The sequence below is a fragment of the Simochromis diagramma genome, unplaced genomic scaffold (assembly GCF_900408965.1).
Source record: "Simochromis diagramma unplaced genomic scaffold, fSimDia1.1 OVJJ01000822.1, whole genome shotgun sequence".
Lineage (NCBI taxonomy): Eukaryota > Metazoa > Chordata > Actinopteri > Cichliformes > Cichlidae > Simochromis > Simochromis diagramma.
The window spans coordinates 746,989-766,691 of record NW_024387520.1 but is presented as its reverse complement, the minus strand read 5'-3'; the positions used below and the strand labels follow the sequence as shown (position 1 = coordinate 766,691).

At 41.2% G+C, this 19,703-nt stretch overlaps 2 protein-coding genes across 4 annotated transcripts in view; both read left to right on the top strand.

Annotated features, from left to right (window-relative positions):
• Window positions 1–16,984, top strand: part of dnah10 (dynein axonemal heavy chain 10) — a 28,876-nt gene extending 11,892 nt beyond the window's left edge. Inside the window, exons 30-78 of the mRNA XM_040019391.1 lie at window positions 488–757; window positions 859–1,042; window positions 1,129–1,263; window positions 1,378–1,530; window positions 1,621–1,809; window positions 2,042–2,188; window positions 2,688–2,879; window positions 2,979–3,097; window positions 3,172–3,330; window positions 3,418–3,553; window positions 3,646–3,768; window positions 3,850–3,981; window positions 4,113–4,329; window positions 4,516–4,635; window positions 4,739–4,884; window positions 4,970–5,122; window positions 5,204–5,464; window positions 5,561–5,733; window positions 5,815–5,908; window positions 6,328–6,495; window positions 7,065–7,253; window positions 7,492–7,663; window positions 7,760–7,963; window positions 8,049–8,129; window positions 8,243–8,440; window positions 8,529–8,690; window positions 8,804–8,978; window positions 9,227–9,408; window positions 9,532–9,668; window positions 9,755–9,972; window positions 10,110–10,331; window positions 10,446–10,593; window positions 10,740–11,019; window positions 11,127–11,356; window positions 11,467–11,740; window positions 11,863–11,967; window positions 12,068–12,222; window positions 12,306–12,460; window positions 12,949–13,129; window positions 13,258–13,458; window positions 13,824–14,033; window positions 14,691–14,786; window positions 14,891–15,062; window positions 15,167–15,298; window positions 15,424–15,635; window positions 15,747–15,914; window positions 16,034–16,214; window positions 16,289–16,434; window positions 16,530–16,984. Coding sequence (XP_039875325.1) covers window positions 488–757; window positions 859–1,042; window positions 1,129–1,263; window positions 1,378–1,530; window positions 1,621–1,809; window positions 2,042–2,188; window positions 2,688–2,879; window positions 2,979–3,097; window positions 3,172–3,330; window positions 3,418–3,553; window positions 3,646–3,768; window positions 3,850–3,981; window positions 4,113–4,329; window positions 4,516–4,635; window positions 4,739–4,884; window positions 4,970–5,122; window positions 5,204–5,464; window positions 5,561–5,733; window positions 5,815–5,908; window positions 6,328–6,495; window positions 7,065–7,253; window positions 7,492–7,663; window positions 7,760–7,963; window positions 8,049–8,129; window positions 8,243–8,440; window positions 8,529–8,690; window positions 8,804–8,978; window positions 9,227–9,408; window positions 9,532–9,668; window positions 9,755–9,972; window positions 10,110–10,331; window positions 10,446–10,593; window positions 10,740–11,019; window positions 11,127–11,356; window positions 11,467–11,740; window positions 11,863–11,967; window positions 12,068–12,222; window positions 12,306–12,460; window positions 12,949–13,129; window positions 13,258–13,458; window positions 13,824–14,033; window positions 14,691–14,786; window positions 14,891–15,062; window positions 15,167–15,298; window positions 15,424–15,635; window positions 15,747–15,914; window positions 16,034–16,214; window positions 16,289–16,434; window positions 16,530–16,676 — 8,404 coding nt within the window. The 3' untranslated portion in view covers window positions 16,677–16,984. The remainder of the gene's footprint in view (window positions 1–487; window positions 758–858; window positions 1,043–1,128; window positions 1,264–1,377; window positions 1,531–1,620; window positions 1,810–2,041; window positions 2,189–2,687; window positions 2,880–2,978; window positions 3,098–3,171; window positions 3,331–3,417; window positions 3,554–3,645; window positions 3,769–3,849; window positions 3,982–4,112; window positions 4,330–4,515; window positions 4,636–4,738; window positions 4,885–4,969; window positions 5,123–5,203; window positions 5,465–5,560; window positions 5,734–5,814; window positions 5,909–6,327; window positions 6,496–7,064; window positions 7,254–7,491; window positions 7,664–7,759; window positions 7,964–8,048; window positions 8,130–8,242; window positions 8,441–8,528; window positions 8,691–8,803; window positions 8,979–9,226; window positions 9,409–9,531; window positions 9,669–9,754; window positions 9,973–10,109; window positions 10,332–10,445; window positions 10,594–10,739; window positions 11,020–11,126; window positions 11,357–11,466; window positions 11,741–11,862; window positions 11,968–12,067; window positions 12,223–12,305; window positions 12,461–12,948; window positions 13,130–13,257; window positions 13,459–13,823; window positions 14,034–14,690; window positions 14,787–14,890; window positions 15,063–15,166; window positions 15,299–15,423; window positions 15,636–15,746; window positions 15,915–16,033; window positions 16,215–16,288; window positions 16,435–16,529) is intronic.
• A 1,750-nt stretch (window positions 16,985–18,734) lies between these two features.
• The window catches only part of emid1 (EMI domain containing 1), a 55,429-nt gene continuing 54,460 nt past the window's right edge, over window positions 18,735–19,703 (top strand). For 2 of the 3 annotated variants that reach the window (XM_040019253.1, XM_040019255.1), the window contains exon 1: window positions 19,094–19,587. In XM_040019253.1, the coding sequence (XP_039875187.1) occupies window positions 19,397–19,587 (191 nt within the window). In that variant the 5' untranslated portion in view covers window positions 19,094–19,396. The other variant, XM_040019254.1, reaches the window with a different exon arrangement.

Here is a 19,703-nt window from a genome sequence, read left to right as displayed (position 1 = left end):
TTTATTTATATGTATATATTCTATATAATTCTATACATTCTATTCTTATTCTATATTATTTATTCTACATATATTTCTCTTTTTACGTAATCTGGCTTGAGGATGGGGTTAATTTTTGGGAAAGTTGTAGAGCATAGAATTGCACACTTTACCTTAACTATGTTACCTCAACAATAATCAAGTCTAGTTTTGTTCATTCTTAGAATTGAAGACCACTTTGCATTCAATGCTTTTTTGGATTTCTTTCTTTTTTTCCCTTCACAAGCTCTGCAATGTTGTCTTTTCTGTTGTGTTTGTTATAAATGTGTGCAAATGTTCTGTTTGGTTAAACTTAATAAAAATATCTTTGAGAAAAAAAGTTTTTGATATTCGCTTAGAGGCACAGTGATGACACGTTTGTGACCGAAAGAAGTGCCTGAGTTTTTTTGCCAATGTCTGCGTGTGCAAGTCTGGCCCTCAGGTAATCTGTCATTGCAATGTTTTACAGGGTGGATTGGATGTTGCTGTACCAGGGCATGGTTGTACTAGCTGCTAACCAAGTTTGGTGGACCTGGGAGTTAGAGGATGTCTTTAAAAATGTGAAGAAAGGAAAGAAGCATGCACTTAAGAACTATGCTGAGAAAATGCACAAACAGATTGATGAGCTGGTGTCACGCATTATTCAGCCTTTGAAGAAAAATGACAGACGAAAGCTCAACACTGTGCTCATCATTGATGTCCACGCAAGAGACATAGTGGACAGCTTTGTGCTAAAAAGGTAAACTTGACTTTTGCAGGTTTGAACATTTGTTTGTGGCAGTGTGTTTTAAATAGTGAATATAATAAAAGAACAACATTTAAAGATCAGTTTCCTTCCAGCATAATGGATGCACAAGAATTTGAATGGGAAAGCCAGCTGAGATTTTACTGGGTCCGGGAAGATGACAACTTATTTGTGCGCCAGTGCAGTGCATCTTTCTCCTATGGCTACGAATATATGGGGTTGAATGGGCGGTTGGTTATAACCCCACTGACAGACCGGATCTACCTCACTCTCACACAGGTCTGGGATATAAGCAAATTTTTAATACCTAAGCATGTACATTTTTTCGACTAAAACATGCTTGTCCATGTGTATTTGGGATGAAGGCACTGTCCATGTACTTGGGTGGAGCTCCTGCTGGACCTGCTGGTACAGGAAAGACAGAGTCTACCAAGGATCTGGCTAAGGCTTTGGGCCTGCTCTGTGTTGTTACAAACTGTGGTGAGGGCATGGACTACTTGGTAAGAAGAGCAAACAGCATCTGAAAAAAAGCTTTTCTGGGATTTAAAAAAGTGCAGTCATCCCTTGTCATCACTCTAGCTTTTTACGCGAATGTCCTCTCTCTTTGTGTCCAGGCAGTGGGCAAGATCTTGTCTGGCCTTGCACAGTGCGGAGCTTGGGGCTGCTTTGATGAGTTCAATCGTATCGATGCCTCAGTGTTGTCAGTGATCTCCTCCCAAATCCAGACTATCCGCAATGCTCTCATTCTACACCTTAACAGGTTTCATGTAAGTCTGTTTAGTTATGTGGGACTAGTAATAAATATATATTTTTCATGTATTACACCTAAACACCTTCCATCTCCCTATACGCATCAGTTTGAAGGGCAAGAGATCAACTTGGATGACCGCATAGGAATTTTCATCACTATGAACCCTGGCTACGCAGGACGTACAGAGCTGCCTGAATCCGTCAAAGCTCTCTTCAGGCCTGTGGTGGTCATTGTGCCGGACCTGCAGCAGATTTGCGAGATTATGCTCTTCTCTGAGGGTTTCCTAATGGCCAAGGTACCACATGCACCCATGAACTTGCATTTGATTTCATTTGCACATGCTGTCAGCTGTACTGCAAGAAATGCATCATAAACTATGTACATGCACAGGTTATATTGTATTACTTTATATTGTTAAATAGTACAAAAACTGCATATGAAAATAGATAACATGGAGATTTTATGGCATCTTTAACTTTTGACTGATAATAGTGTTATTAATGTGTCTCTACTTCTGTTCTTTTCAGGTGCTGGCAAAGAAAATGACCGTACTATATAAGCTGGCTCGTGAACAGCTGTCCAAGCAGTCTCATTATGACTTCGGCCTGCGCGCTCTCAAGTCTGTCCTAGTGATGGCAGGGGAGCTGAAGAGAAGCTCACCTGAGCTGAGCGAGGTACAGAAAAATAACAAATAAAACTTTTTCTTTTTCTTTTTTTTTTTTAAATTGACAGAAAACTAAGTTGCTATTTGTGACTTCTCAGGTAAAAGTTGAAGGTTGATTTATCCTAGGAATATGTTGGACATTTGTAAAGGTTACCAAATGCTCGATTTGTCCTGTATCATCCAAAATTTCTTTTTTTAAGATGACACAGAGAATGTAAGATAGAGGTGCAAATCTTATATTTGTTTATCAATAGTTTAATTCTTATTATTTTACACAAAAGTTGGAGCTGTTATTTGTACTGAAAACTGTCCTTCATTAAACTATTGTTACATAGCCCCCATGTTCAAAAAATATTTGTGTGCAACAATTTTATAGGTTCTTTTTTTTTTATTTTTTCCGTATTTTCAATACTGAAATATTATGAAGTTGATGTATAAATATGCATAAATTCTTTTTCATTCATTCCGTAGTTCAGTTCATGTATTTATGTCTATCCCTCTGACAACAGGATGTGGTGTTGATGCGGGCTCTCAGGGACATGAACCTACCCAAGTTTGTGTTTGAGGATGTCCCTCTGTTCCTCGGGCTGATCTCAGACCTGTTCCCTGGGCTTGATTGCCCCCGTGTTCGCTATCCCAACTTCAATGATGCTGTGGAACAGATCCTGGAGGACAAAAAATATGTCATACTACCCAACCAGGTGCAAAGTCTCATATTTGATGTTGTCTATCAATTTCTAGCAAAGTTTTGCTGTTTAAATGTGTCAACAGTAAACTGTTGCATCCATCTGTTGTTTCAGGTGGATAAAGTGGTGCAGATGTATGAGACAATGATGACACGGCACACTACAATGATTGTGGGTCCAACAGGTGGAGGAAAATCAGTGGTGATCAACACATTATGTCAAGCTCAGACAAAGTCAGTTTAACTTTACATCGTCTCTCTGATCTTTTGTGTGAACAGTAGTAACTTTTAATCTATCTCACCATCAGAATGGGACTGCAAACCAAACTGTATCCTCTGAACCCTAAAGCCATGAGCGTGATTGAACTTTATGGTATTCTGGACCCAGACACGCGAGACTGGACTGATGGGATTCTATCCAACATCTTCCGTGAAATTAACAAGCCTACTGACAAAAAAGACAGGAGGTAGACAATATTTTTAGAAGGCATGTAATCATCCATTTAGGATAACAAGAAATCATTTCTGTAAATCACCTGCTCTTTGACAAACAGGTACATCCTGTTTGATGGGGATGTGGATGCTCTGTGGGTCGAAAATATGAACTCAGTGATGGATGACAACAAGCTTCTGACTCTAGCCAATGGAGAAAGGATCCGTTTACAAAGTCACTGTGCTCTGCTGTTTGAGGTTTGTCTGAATTTCAAGATTTCTGTTAGTAGAATACAATTATGTGGATTGTGCCTCAAAGAAAGCTTAATGTAAGAAAACTACCCACACAGGTTGGAGATCTGCAGTATGCTTCCCCAGCTACTGTTTCCCGCTGTGGAATGGTATTTGTTGATCCTAAAAACCTGCGATATACCCCATTCTGGCAAAGATGGGTGAACAGCAGACCTGATAAGGTTTGAGAGACAAAATCACTGTTTAAAATGCATACTTCTCTAGACTTTTAAATACTGTTGTCTCTTTTTTTTTTTGTCTAGGAACAAGAAGTGCTTAATAGTCTGTTTGAGAAATATGTCCACAGCTCTATTGACATGATTGTGGATGGTGTTGTTGATGGGAAACAAGGAGAGAAACTTAAGACTGTTGTCCCCCAGACAGATCTGAATATGGTAGGTTAATCTCATCCACTGTAAATGCTCCTTTGCACTTGATTGTATTTAAATAAGAAGAAATGAATGGAATTAATGGTATAGTCTGATAACCTGAACTTGAACTAACTATGCATGATATGTGTGTTTAGGTCACTCAGTTGTGCTTAACACTGGATGCACTTCTTGAGAGTGAAAACAGCACTCCCGAAGTCCTGGAGTGTTACTTTCTGGAAGCTCTGTACTGTTCACTTGGGGCTACATTGCTGGAGAGTGGTAGGATCCAGTTTGATGAGTTCATCAAAAAGCTGTCCTGCCTACCTACAGTTCATGATGAGAAAGCCCTGGCTGGGCCTGGCGAGATCCCAGGTAAAAGGGGACGATTTCTTCTTATTTTATGGTGAAAATTACCATTCATTCTCTTGGGTTTATAGTGGATTGATTAATGATTTATGGAGAAAAAAAGAACTATGATAAACCTTTTTCACAGGTATTTGTGCCAGTTTTTAAACTGTTTTACTTAATATTGTTAACGAAGTGACTTCATCCATATAGGATACCTCCCAACCTTGTATGATTTTCACTTTGATGGAACACAGGGGAAGTGGGTTCCCTGGAATTCTCTGGTCCCCAAATACATCCACAACCCTGAAATGAAGTTCATTGATATCCTAGGTAAAGGTCTTGTCTGTATACTGTGAAAACTGGGCAACATAGGTGTAAATACATGCATCATGAATTATACATTTCTGCCTTGGTACCTTCATTCTCTCTTTAGTGCCAACTATTGACACAACAAGAACCAGTTGGATCCTGGAGCAGATGGTGAAGATAAAGAGGCCGCTGCTACTGGTTGGAGAGTCTGGCACTTCAAAGACTGCCACTATTCATAACTTTCTGAAGAATATTAATGCAGAAACAAGTGTAAGTTGTACATCTTACTGTACACACAGTATGTACATATATTTCTTTGTCATATGGGTTTAAATGTCTTTCTTTCTGTTCCCAGAGTACTCTTGTCATCAACTTCTCCTCTAGAACAACATCATTGGATCTGCAGAGAAACCTCGAAGCCAATGTGGAGAAAAGGACTAAAGAGACCTATGGACCTCCCATGGGGAAGAGACTCCTGATATTTATGGATGACATGAATATGCCAAAGGTACCTGTTTTAAGTAGTCTTTTATTCTTTAAAGTGCGATAGTGCTTACATGTTTGAAATGACTGTAATACACTTGTGCAGGTGGATAACTATGGCACACAGCAGCCTATTGCGCTTCTAAAGCTGCTTTTGGATCGAGGAGGCATATATGACAGAGGAAAGGAGCTTAACTTCAAAATCCTCAAGGATCTTGGCTTTATTGCTGCCATGGGAATGGCAGGAGGTGGGCGAAACGAGGTGGATCCTCGCTTCATCTCACTCTTCAGTGTCTTTAGCGTCCCCTTCCCTACAATGGAGTCCCTCCACCTTATCTACGGTTCTATTTTAAAAGGCCACACCAGAGTGAGTACCTCTTTCACATATAAATCAAAACATATTGAAATCTCAACCATCTGCATCACTTTAATTCTCCAATTTGCACGTGATAAAACATTTTAGCTGTTTGAGGACACCATACAGAAAGTTTGTGATCAGGTCACGTCCTGCACACTGGAGCTCTACAACACCATCATCAAAGATATGCCACCCACTCCCTCCAAATTCCACTACATCTTCAACCTGAGAGACCTGTCAAGAGTGTACAATGGACTCACCCTCACCAAACCGGACAGGTCTAATCTAGCATATTCACTCTTGTGACAGACTGACAGAGGTCTGTGATCCTAAATGTCTTTCCTTTCTCTGACTTACAGGTTTTTGACTGTAGCCCAGTTTGTACGTGTGTGGAGAAATGAGTGCTTGAGAATCTTCCATGACAGACTCATTGATGAAACTGACAAAGCTTTGGTAATATTTACTAATAATATTAGCAGATTTTTAATGTGAATTCTCCTTTTTAATGTCTAAAGGCAAAACTGTCTTTCTCCTGTTTTCCTCCACTAACCCCCAACGGGTTGTGGCAGACCTCTCCATAAGACTGGTTCTGCTTGAGGTTTCTTCCTGTTAAAAGGGAGTTTTTTTCCTTCCAACTGTTGCAAAAACACTTGCTCAAAATGGATCATGGATATTATTGTTGGGTTTTCCTCTGTTTTCTTTGTGTTATTGTAGGATCTTTAGCTTACACTATATAAATAAAATTTGTTAAACTGAATTTAATTAAAAAGGCAAATACTAAGTGGGTAATTGGTTCCATGTTGGATGTAACAATAAGACTCAAAATCTACTGATAGATACTGATACTGAAGATGTGTGTTTTTTTCCCCAAGGTCCAAAGGCACATAAACAACATGACTGAGGAGCATTTTAAGTCAGACATGGAGGCAGTTATGAGAGACCCAATTCTTTTTGGAGACTATAGGACAGCCCTCAGTGATACTGAACCAAGGGTGTATGAGGACATACAAGACTATGATGCTTCAAAAGCCCTGTTTCAGGTAAAGTTATTACCTTAACCCAAGTGGTCATATGGTTAGATTGATTTGTTTATTTGTATGTTTGTTATCAGAGTTTGTTATCAAAAGTATAAATGAGTTTGCGTGAACATTTTAGCAGAGGTGTGGCTTGGGCTAGGAGATATTTCTGTAAGGATTGTCTGCTAATGTGAGCTAGGACAATATTTAGTTTTCACGTTGTATCTTATACATACCAGGTTAAACAAATCTTGATATTTTCAAGAAAATATTACAAACTATTCTGGGGGAAAATGTTCATCTTGGTGGAGGTGTGGGGTCTCAGACAGAAAAGTGAAGTAATACTGCCGGTTTGATTCACTGGGACGAGCAGCCAACCACATGCTGCATGGTGGAGAGTGGCTGGCCCGTGTTCAAGTCTGAACTGTGGCCATTTGCTGCATTTCTCTTTCTCTCTCCCTCCACTTTCCTGTAGCTCTTCTCTGTAACTGTCTTATAAAGTCAACAAAATAAAATAATGTAAGAGTATGTTTTGGCATTTGTTATAGTTGTTATACTCCTTTAACAGATCACTGTGTTATGTAATTCTGCAGGAAATCTTAGAGGAATACAATGAGAGCAAATCGAGGATGAACCTAGTGCTCTTTGACGATGCTCTGGAACATCTGACCCGGGTTCACCGCATCATCCGTATTGATCGTGGCCATGCTCTGCTTGTTGGTGTGGGGGGCTCTGGCAAGCAGTCTCTTACCAAGCTGGCTGCCTTTGCTGCTGGCTGTGAGGTGGTAAAATTGATGATTGGTGTGGCGAAGGGCAAATGATTGTCACTAACAAGTGTCATATACACTAAAATTACATTTTAAGCAATGCAAATGAATTTTACTAACATGTCTTGGGATGTGAAAGCTGCAATCTTCTAACTGTAAGGCTACTACATGAGGGCTTTTCAATGTTAAGCAGTGCTAAACCTTCTTCACAAATACATTTCCAGCTTTAGATTTTTGGATCTGCTTTCCTCAGGTATTTGAGATAACGCTGAGCAGAGGATACAGTGAGTCTAACCTCCGTGAAGACCTAAAAACTCTGTACTTGAAGCTTGGCATTGAGAATAAGAAGACCGTGTTTCTTTTTACTGATGCTCACGTTGCTGAGGAAGGCTTCTTGGAGCTCATTAACAACATGCTTACCTCAGGTTGGATTTGACTCTATTCTCCGGACCTCCTCACTCTTTATTTATCTCTCTTAAAGGCTACAGCTGCAGTGCTCTCACCATGCACTCTATTTATAGGCATTGTTCCTGCATTGTTTCCCGATGATGAGAAAGAATCCGTTCTCAACCAGCTTCGAGACGAAGCTCTTAGAATGGGATCAGATCCCTCTAAAGACAGTGTGTGGCAGTACTTTGTCAACAAGAGTGCCAACAATCTACACGTTGTTTTAGGCATGTCTCCAGTGGGAGATACCCTGAGGACACGCTGCAGGAACTTCCCAGGTGAAATATTTGGTCAGGCTTCAATTGACTTAATATAGTTTATAAATTTGTTTTATTAACCCGACGTACTTCTTATTTCTCCCAGGACTGATGAACAACACTGTAATAGATTGGTTCCTTCCATGGCCTCCGCAGGCATTACTTGCAGTAGCTCAGTCTTTTCTTGGTGTGTAATTAAACTTACTTCTATTATATGTATTTGTCGTGGAAAATGTTTATTTTAAAACAGGTGTTTCAGTAAGACAGTTGAAATGTTATATTATTATTGTCCTTCCACAGGTGAAAGTCCGATGATACCAGATGCACACTCTGCAGCTGTTATAGATCATGTATGCATGGTCCACGGCTCTGTGGATCACTACAGCAAGCTATTCCAGCAAAAACTCAGACGCTGCAACCATGTAACTCCAAAGAACTACTTGGACTTTATTAACACCTATTCCAAACTCTTAGAGGAAAAAGACCAATTTATTCTCGGTGAGGGAATGAAACCTGTTGTAAATGCAGGGTTTCTGTTGGAGTTAGTGTGCATTAGAGACCGTTAATGTGTCTTCTTCTGTTCTAGCTCAGTGCAAGCATCTGGAGGGAGGTTTGGATAAACTGAAGGAAGCCAGTGAACAGCTGGCTGAACTGAACGTCAAGCTGGCAGATCAGAAAGTTGTCCTGGCTGAAAAGTCCACGGCATGTGAAGCCCTGCTGGACGAGATTGCCGCCAACACAACAGTAGGTTAGTAAACACTTGCCTACCGTATGGCCTTCATTAATACAGTATCCTGTAGTCTTAAAATGGAAATTAAGTGCAGTTTGTTCAAACCACTTATCAATAACTTTCTTTTCTAGCTGAGGAAAAAAAGGTTCTGGCAGAAGACAAAGCTAAAGAGATTGAGGAGCAAAATAAAGTCATAGCTGTTGAGAAGAAAGAAGCTGAGAGTTCCTTAGCTGAAGCTCTGCCAGCATTAGAGGCCGCACGTAATGCCCTGCAAGACCTGGAAAAATCTGATGTAACAGAGATCCGGTAAACTGTGCTCCTTATGAAGAACATTATTTTCATTCTGTTGTAGAAATACATTACATGTAAATTACATTTGGCTCTTGGATAACATAAACCCTGAAAAGGAATACTGGACAGTGCAGAGCGGTTCATTTTCAAGAGACCTTAATGAGTCGTCACTGATGCACAGCCATTGCTTATCATGACAATTAAGTCCTCTTTTAATCAGTGTTTTCCCTTTATCTGCTTTTTCCTGTTGGTCCAATGTGAAGATCATTTGCCAAGCCACCCAAACAGGTGCAGGTGGTTTGCGAGTGCATCCTGGTGTTGCGTGGCAACAAAGAAATCAGTTGGCAGTCAGCAAAAGGGATGATGTCAGAAGCGAACTTCCTGCGCTCCCTGATGGAGATGGATTGTGATGCGATCACTAACAACCAGGTCAGGACAGTCAAGGGTAAGTTGAATTTACGTTGAGTACAAAAGTAAAAACAAGTAATGGTGCTAGTATACTGTGCAAGAGAGTGCTAATTGAATTTGACAGATGCTCCACTTTTTGTTTTCTTCTCTTTCTGGCTAGGCTATCTAAAGAACCTCCACACAAGCTTTGAGGAAATGCAGGCCATCAGTAAGGCCGGCTCAGGAATGCTCAAGTTTGTCGAGGCAATCATGGGTTACTGTGATGTTGCCAGGGAGATAAAACCCAAAAGAGAAAAGGTTATTAAGTTTATTAAATCGCCATTGAATCTTCCTGTTTTGGACGAAACACAGCTTAAACTGATGTATTGCCTTCTTATTTTCAGGTGGCTCGCCTAGAGAGGAACTTCTTTCAGAGTAAGCGGGAGCTGGAGTGCATTCAGAATGAGCTCAGCAACATCCAGAAAGAATTGCAGACTCTTAGTGAGAAATACCAAGCTGCTATTTGCGAGAAGCAGCAGTTGCAGGAGGAGGCTGAGGTGATGGAGAGGAGACTGATAGCTGCTGACAAACTCATCTCTGGGCTGAGCTCTGAGAATGAACGGTGAGGTTGAAAAACATGCAACACTTACTAACCAACCCTTTAACAGGTTGATTTTTAATTTTAAACCCCCTGTTTTTTCTTTTCCCCCCCTGTCTCTACCAATTATTTTTCACCCCTTCTACATACTCCCAACTTAGGTGGACAAATGATTTGGAGGGATTGAAGCAGCGGCGCGTGCGTCTCCTGGGTGACTGTTTGCTTGCTGCTGCATTTCTGAGCTATGAAGGGGCATTCAGCTGGGACTTCAGGAATGAGATGGTATACCAAAAGTGGGTTAAAGATGTGCAGGAGAGAGGCATCCCCTTGAGCCAGCCTTTCAAAGTAGAAAACCTTCTTACTGATGAGGTCGAAATCAGCAGGTGAAGTTGTTGCGTAACTTGCTAATAAATGCTGTAGAATCTGACTTTTCTCTATCAAATAATGACAATTAGTATGCTAATTAATGGCCTAACTATGTGTCTACCCTGTGTTAGATGGGGCTCAGAGGGTTTGCCTCCAGATGAATTGTCCGTGCAGAATGGGATTCTCACAACCAGAGGGAGTCGATTTCCCATGTGTATTGACCCCCAGCAACAAGCCCTCAACTGGATTAAGAAGAAGGAAGAAAACAATAACCTCAAGGTACGGAAAGATTTAATGCTCATTGATGTTCTGGGATGACTGCTTTATGCAGCCTCCCATTACTGACAGCCCCTGTATCACCAGATTCGACAAACAGAGGTTTATGACTTGCAGACCTGAAAGTGTGATCATCAATTTTGTCCTAGGTCTCATCTTTCAATGATCCTGACTTCCTGAAACAACTAGAGATGGCCATCAAGTACGGGTTCCCATTCCTTTTCCAAGATGTGGATGAATACATCGACCCAGTGATTGACAATGTTCTGGAGAAGAATGTGAAAGGAGCAGAGGGAAGACAGGTCATCATGTTGGGTGACAAAGAGGTCGACTACGATCCCAATTTTAAACTCTACCTCAACACTAATTTAGCTAACCCTAAATACTCTCCATCTGTGTTTGGAAAAGCCATGGTCATTAACTATACTGGTAAGATGTTTTTGCGTACTGGTCAGATTTCATCTGTATCCTTAAACCACAGGGTCTAAATTGTATGTTTGCTTCTTCCCCATCTTTTTGCATCTTTTTACGTACAGTGACCCTTAAGGGTCTGGAAGACCAGCTGTTGAGTGTTATCATGGGGTTTGAGAAGAAGGAGCTAGAGGAGCAGCGAGACTGTTTAATCCAAGAGACAAGTAACAACAAGAAGCTGCTTAAAAACCTCGGAGACACCTTGCTCAGAGAGTTGGCCACATCTACAGGCAACATGTTGGACAACACAGAGCTCATTGAAACACTGGAAAAGACGAAGCTGAAAGCCAGTGAGGTCGGTATTGGCTTATGCATAAAGAGTAAAAGTTGTGGCAGAATATTATTTAACTGAAGTCACAAATCCCAGTTTGTTTGTTTCTTCATGTTTGACATTGTGATCATCAGGTATTTGAGAAACTAAAGTTGGCTGAGAAGACGTCCAAGGACATTGATAAACTTAGAGATGGCTACCGTCCTGCAGCCAAGCGTGGCGCTATCCTGTTCTTCGTGCTGACAGAAATGGCTGTGGTGAACAGCATGTACCAGTACTCACTTGCCTCCTACCTAGAAGTGTTTGACTTTTCACTGCGGAAATCAGTGCCAGACCCCTCCCTTCCCAACAGACTAAAGAACATCATGAACACTTTGACATACAGCGTTTATAACTATGGCTGCACAGGTAAAATATTTAAGGTGGAATAATAGTGAACCATGTGAGGGGCAGGAAAAAAGTTTCTGTTTCTAAAGGAATTTATAATTATTTTGTAGATTTTATAACCCTAACTGAGTTCTTATCCCCAGGATTGTTTGAGAGCCACAAGTTGCTCTTTTCCTTTAACATGACCATCAAGATCGAGCAGGCAGAAGGGAGGGTACCTCAGGAGGAGTTGGAGTTCTTTATAAAAGGTGAGCTATTCAGAGAAGTACAATATAGTACATACAATAGTGATCAACTATGCACACGAAAACACAATGTTCAAAGCACATTTCCATCTTGTGTATAAAGGTAATCTATCCCTGGAAAAAAGCCAGCGCAAAAAGCCGTGTGATTGGCTTGCCGATCAGGGCTGGGAAGACATTGTGAAACTTGCAGAGCTCTTTCCCGAACAGTTCAGCTCTCTGCCTGATGACATCGAGAAACATCCCACTGAATGGCAATCTGTAAGTGGCCACAGGGACAGAACTCACTACAGCCATACCTCTGAATCAACTGTGAGTGTAACTCACACTCTTTTTCTCTTCAGTGGTACGACTTGGATGGACCAGAACAGGCTCCGTTTCCCATGAAATACAAGGGGAACCTGTCTGCCTTTCAGAAGCTGCTGTTGCTGCGCTGCTTCCGGGTTGATAGAGTCTATAGAGCTGTCACTGACTATATCACTGTTATCATGGGAGAGAGGTGAAACTTTTTGTACTGTAATTTTTCATTTTTTGACTATCCTTGCTCAGAGGGAAGTAGACTGAAAAACAACAAAATCATTTATATCAAATCAGTATTTGGTGTGAACTCTTCACCCATAAAAACACCAGCTTTTACAATTTTGTTTAGTTGTTTAAGGTGCCTGGCAGGTAGTTTTTCTTTTAACTCCTACGAGAAGAGATTTTTAGGAAAGCTCAGTGCAGGGTGACACTTTGTACTTCTTGTTTCCCTGGATGGATGTCTGAGATCGCTGCAGAGTTTTAGTCACACATGTCTTTGATAACACATGGCTAAGAATCTAAAGAGCTGCAGTAAAGTTGCTAAAACTTTTGCACAGATCGTGTCATTGTGTATACAGTATATACAGTCTGTACATATAATCCACTCCTGTGAACAAAGTATAGATGACTGTGTGAATATTGAAACATCCTGCGCTTACAGATGTTTCTTATTGTATTTCTGCTCAGATATGTTCAACCCCCTGTGATCAGCTTTGATGCAATTTATGATCAGAGCACACCTTTCTCCCCCATTGTCTTCATCTTGAGCCCTGGCTCTGACCCAGCCGGTGACCTCATGAAACTAGCAGCCAGATCAGGCTTTGGAGGCAAGTTCAAGTTCCTTGCAATGGGCCAAGGCCAAGAGAAGGTACTCAATACTTTTTTTCCTATATCACGGCATATCTATATGAATATAGGGATTACCAAGTAATCACATTGAATAACATTAAAAAGGGATGAAGTTGAACATAATTGTTTTCTGTACCCGGGGTAAAGGTGGCACTAGATTTATTGGAGAAGGCAGCCTCTCGAGGTCAGTGGCTGATGCTACAGAACTGCCATCTGCTGGTAAAGTGGCTGAAGGAACTGGAAAAGGCCTTAGAGAGAATCACCAAGCCCAACCCTAACTTCCGCTTATGGATCACCACCAACCCCATTAAAGATTTTCCCATTGGCATACTTCAGAAATCTCTAAAGGTGAAACACACATTCTCTTTACCTTCAGTATAGACTTTTTCTAGATGTTTGTAAGTGGAAGGACTTCCTCACATTGGTGCTGTATTTGAATGGTTTTAACTGGGAATATGACATAACTCCATTTCCAGTAAAGTAAGGTGACAAAACAGTTACACATTCCCTTTACGTGTCAAGTATCTTTTATAGAAATTGTAGAAATTGATGTTTCATGGCAGATGAGACTGCGTTAAGAACCTATTAACATGTTAATAGTAGAATATTTCTATTGTACTGGAAAAAGAAGTCTTAAAGGACTGCTTCTAGGAAGCAGAGATGCTTCAGAAGTAACAGATGGTATGACAGTGTTTCTTCATTGTTGTGTGCAGGTAGTGACAGAGCCCCCCAATGGCCTCAAGCTTAACATGAGAGCCACATACTCTAAAATCTCCCAAGAGGCCTTGACCACATGCCCGCACCCTGCGTTCTCCAGCCTGGTGTTTGTTCTTGCCTTCTTCCATGCTGTGGTGCAAGAGAGACGGAAATATGGAAAAATTGGCTGGAATGTCCCATATGACTTCAGCGAGTCTGACTTTTCTGTAAGTTGCACATTAGTCTAAGATTATTTTGAAAGTATGTTTACACTACCGGTCAAATGTTTTAGAACACACCAATTTTTCCATTTTCTTTAATTGAAAATTATGCAGTTTAATGTCTCATTGAACTCTGATATAAAAGAATAGTACAAATAAGGAACTGGAGTTAAAAAAGAAATCATGGAATCAATTTATAGACAATAATGTATTCTAAACTTTTGACTCATCTGAGTCTCCACCTTTGGCAGATATAGCAGCTGAACACACCTTTCTTTCTACAATAGAAATCAAATATTCTTCAGAAAGTTCTCCCCATATCTGTTGCAGAAGTTGATGCAGAACAACTTTAAATTGTTAACCCATTTTATGTTCCCTGAAAAAGGCCTTTTTGTATAATTCTAAAATGTACATTATTTTTCAAATTTTAGTCACCTTACCTTTTTTTTTTTTTTTTTTTTACCTCTGGCAGTTCACCACTTACCTTTGTACCATTTCAAGCTATTCATTGGACTTGAATGACTTGAATTGCAATAAATAACTGGAAGAACTAGGTTGCTCTAAAACCTTTGACCGGTATATTTTAAATTAGTTTATGAGTGGTATAATATTTGCTGTATTTCACTTTTCAGTAGTTTAAACATAGTATCTGTGCTCTGACAGGTGTGTATGGAGATCCTGAACACCTATCTGACAAAAGCTCATGACCAAGGAGACATCAATATACCCTGGGGAAGTCTTAAATATCTTACTGGGGAGGTTAGTGGGGGTGAATTAGTTTATATTGTACATTTGAATAGTGTGCATCTGTTATACTACTACTACATGCTGTAAGTTTGGTGTAATTTATAATGTTTTGTCAGGTAATGTATGGCGGCCGAGCAATAGATAGCTTTGACCGCAGGATCTTGACTGTCTACATGGATGAGTACTTTGGAGACTTCCTCTTCTACACTTTCCGGCAGTTCCACTTCTTCAAAAACAAAGATGTAGATTACAAAATCCCTCCAACTGGACCAAAAAACGTCTATGTTGGTCAGCAGTTGTTTTCTTATTACTCAAATTCTCTCACTCATAAAAAGGGGAGGGGGGAAGTTTTCTGTCATCATTTAATGCTTTATGCTGTTAATGTGCTACAGATGAGATTGAAGCCATGCCACTGGCAAACACACCAGAGGTTATGGGTCTCCATTCCAACGCGGAGATAGGATACTACACAAATGCAGTTAAGGAGATGTGGACTCACCTGATAGACCTTCAACCTCAGACAGGTATGATTTCGCATCTTTTAGCTCATCCCTTGAAGTAATATATCCTGTTTTTCAGAAGTAGAAGCATTTATTTATTTCCATATGCTTTCTTCTTAGTGGCTGATAAATACTCTCTCATATCTCAGGTGAATCTGGTGGACACATCAGCAGGGATGAGTACATCAGCCAGGTGGCCCAGGACATTCAGAACAAGCTCCCGCAGTTATTCGACATGGATGTGATCCGGAAAAAGTTTGGCATGGACATTTCTCCGACCTCGGTGGTTCTCCTTCAGGAACTAGAGCGCTTTAACAAACTGGTGGTCCGCATGCAGCTCTCTCTGGCTGAGCTGCAGAGGGTGAGATGGAGGGGCTGAAGACCCAAGATGCTCAGTAAATTAATCTGCAGGTGTTGTATATTTGTGCTTTGCTCCGATTGGGATTTGTTTAGATTCTCCTGTGTGCTGTAGGCCTTGGCTGGTGAGGTGGGGATGAGCAGCGAGTTGGACGAGGTCGCTCGATCCCTTTTTAATGGTCACATTCCGGTCATTTGGAAGAAGCTGGCACCTGACACTCTTAAGTCTCTTGGTAACTGGATGTCCCATTTCAAGAGGCGATATGAGCAGTATAACTGTTGGGTAAGGATGACCCCATTTAATATTTTTTTTTAATAATTTTTCTACCATAACATTTTACAGTTAACAAATGACTTATGCTTTGAATATACTTTCAAGTTGGTGTATTTTGTGCTCACCAGGTGAATGAGGGCGAGCCAAAAGTTATGTGGCTGTCAGGATTACATATCCCTGAATCTTACCTCACTGCTCTGGTCCAAGCTGCGTGCAGGAAAAATGGGTGGCCTCTGGATCTCTCAACACTGTACTCAGAAGTTACCCATCATCAGAGTGAGGATGAAGTCGCCGAAAGACCCAGACAGGGTAATAATCAGAGCTCATCACTTGCAGCATGAGCAGCGAGTAGTTGTAAAGACTGACAGTCTCATTCCCTGCAGGTTGCTTTCTGTCCGGCCTGTATCTGGAAGGAGCCGACTGGGACATAGAGAAGTGCTGCTTAGTGAAGAGTAAACCAAAAGTTTTGATCGTTGAACTGCCCATCCTCAGAGTCGTCCCCATAGAGACGCGCCGCCTCAGGCTACAGGTGTGAACAGCAAGCACAACAGAACTCCACACTAATTTATAGCTCATTATTGAATGCATCTATTTAACTATATTTTTGTGTGTTTTGCACCTCAGAATACGCTGCGGACACCTGTCTACACCACTTCGTTGCGGAGGAATGCAATGGGTGTGGGCTTGGTGTTTGAGGCAGACCTGTTCACCACCATGCACCTTTCTCATTGGGTACTCCAGGGAGTCTGCTTGTGCCTCAACACTGACTAAAGACAACTGTCAACGCCACTGAGCTGATTACTTGTAGCATAGTCAGCTGAAAATGTTAGTTAACGATAGCAATGTCTGCTTCCTGCTTCATGTAGAAAAATACTTAAACATAGCCTGTGTAATACATTTTATTTTATTGTTGTTTTATAACTTTAATTATTTGCCTCACTAGATGGCAGCACATAACAGAGGCAGTAGCTTCAGGCTGATCAACATCTCTAAGGATTTGTCTTTGAAGCTACGGTTGACTAATCTGCTGAAATGTTAAGGCTGTGAATGAATAAATAAATGGTTTTTACTTGTGTCGTGTAGGCTCAGAATCCCATTCATGCTCTTAGAGGTCAGCAGATGCAAAATATTTCTGCTGATTTTGTAAAAAAAAAAAAAAAATCAGAAACTGCTGCGTGCAGTGGAAACTTTAACAGTAACCAGAGGCAACCACAAGCAACTTTTTAGCTTTTCTCTGCAGTATAGGTAACGGGGCATGTTTTATTACATCGTGCAAAGAGAAGATCCTGCACAGCACTGAGTAATCGAGGCTGCTGATGTGAGCATGCCAGCTCAGGTGAAGTAACCTCTAAAAACTCAGACGGTCCTAGAGGATGTGGCAGCTGGTGCATAATGACGTTGCAGGTGCAGAAATAAAACTTGCAACAGTTTGGAGCCATAACTCACGCAGTATACATCGTGAAGCCCCAGGTATGAGAGTGGAGCTGTAATCATAGTAAGACTAAATTGCTTAGACTGAAGTCTTTATAAGCCAAACAACCAGCAGCATGAAATTGTTTTAGTTTCTTTAGTCTCTTCCCTGAGAAGTCCCAACGTGGTACACGATTACAATGTTTGTCATTACCATATTCTGCAGCCTAAAGGGATCTCTCTAAATGACAGAGGGGCAAAGGTTGAACAGGCCCCATTCTCACCTTCAACTGACACAAAAAGAGGGAAAATCAGGACATGTTTATGACCAAACACTGGGTGGGGGCAGGAGCAATTGTGTTTCCCTTTTTGAAAAGAGGGAATGAATGTTGTGTTGTTTAATGAACCTTTACATCACTGGATGGAACTTTAGTAAAAGCAGACCTAAACAAACAATGGGCAATCTGGCTGTTTAACTTTGTACAATAAAGGGGAGGGAAATCATAAAAGTAAGAGTAACGACAGAAAAAGAAAAAAAAAGAAAATTCTCTCACTGGCACTGAACCCAGCTCGCTTCCTTAGAGGTCAAAATTATTTTCAGCTGCTCATGACTGCAGGGATTTACATTAACCCTAAACTGCTCTAGTTCCTGCTTGGCACCATTGTTTGCCCCGAGTGGCCTCGTAAAAGCGCCAAGGGTGCCCAGGAACAAATCCCCTCCCATGTGTGGTGATTGGGAGCAGGTGGGCTCATTAAGACCCAGTAAAGTCAATGCACTGTTTTCCCCATTCTCCCTGTGGCATAGTGAGGAACAGGAATTAATCCCAGTCCTCTTCTGTGACTGTGAAAGTGTTAACATTATCTTTCAGTAGTTAAGAACTTAGCACAAAACTTTAGTAGACTGTATTAACAGGTTAGATAAGCACATTTTGCTGCCTGCAGCATCTTTTGCAGCTGGCCAGACTTAAGCCCAAGGGCTGCAATCACCACAGTCACAGACATATACAACTCATGTCCTAGTTTTTGGTTGCAGTGCCAGGTGTTTACTTTGGAGAAGGACCACAGATCTGTGGCTACTGGCTGTCCCAGATGCAATGGGCAGTGGGAAATGACACTAACCTCAGTTTTCTCTAACCACTGGGTACTGATGGCTTTGACAGACTACACCTGCTGAAAACAACTCAGGGGCAAACACAGATAGATAGATAGATAGATAGATAGATAGATAGATAGATAGATAGATAGATAGATAGATAGATAGATAGATAGATAGATAGATAGATAGATAGATAGATAGATAGATAGATAGATAGATGTTGATGATGTTATAAATAGGTTAAACTAACTGCGTTATATTTTAAATAAAGAAAGATGGTTGCATAGTATTCAAAATGTTCAAAAAAAGGTTTATAAAAGATGTGATTAGCTTTAGCTGGGGGTTTAAACTCGTCATATCCAGTATTATCAAAACTTTTCGTTTCTTTTCTTTAAACATTCCGTTTTATTTGGTTTAAATGGGGGCCTAACTCTCACTAGCACCGCGCCTGTGATTTCAGAGGAGCCTTGAGAATCAGCAGCCCATAATTCATTTAGTGCAAACAGTACAATGCGTTAAGTGCCGTCGCTTTGTCCTCTGTGAGAAGTTGAAACGGGGCAGGGTAAAAAGAGACCCAGCAGGCTGTGCTTTTAAAAGACCGGAGGAGACTATAAAACTGGTTTCATACCCGCTGCTGTAAAGGATCGGCACGATATGAGCGCAGACAGACGGAGGTAGGCAGAGCACACTCAGGGAAGGGAGGACAGCACGCATTTCACACTCAGAGCATTCATGGTTCATTTTTATAAAGTCGGATCTCTGTCACAGACAAGCGTGGGTTTATGGGCTAGTTTACACTCAGCTCTATTACACATACATCGGGGTTTTTTTGTGTGTGTTTTCTACTTTAGTGAAAAGGATGAGCGTCTTCTCCAGTAGACCCGGCGCAGTTTGACACGTTTCCCGAGCTGGAGTCACTAAGCGGTCTGTTTTCCAAGCGGGGCCTCATTAAAACAGTTCTGCTCTTACTTTTGATGCCACGGAAATGGGATCGCACCAACGAGAGAGCGTGTCCGCGCTTTGCAGGAAAAGTTTGCTTTGGACAGTGCTGATACTCTGGCTGAGCGCGCTGGTTAACGGGACCTGGAAGACGGGACTTTACAAAACCTATTCAGTCGGGACGCAGCTGAACAGAGACCAGACAGCAGCCACCCACAGCTCAGTCTACCAGAAAAGGTGAGGAAAGTACGCACAGCTGTCATATTGCACACAGAATACTTATATTAAGTTTTGTTTTCTATGTTGCTGCCACTGCATGCCTCCACGGATGTACTCCCATCTCCATCCATCTA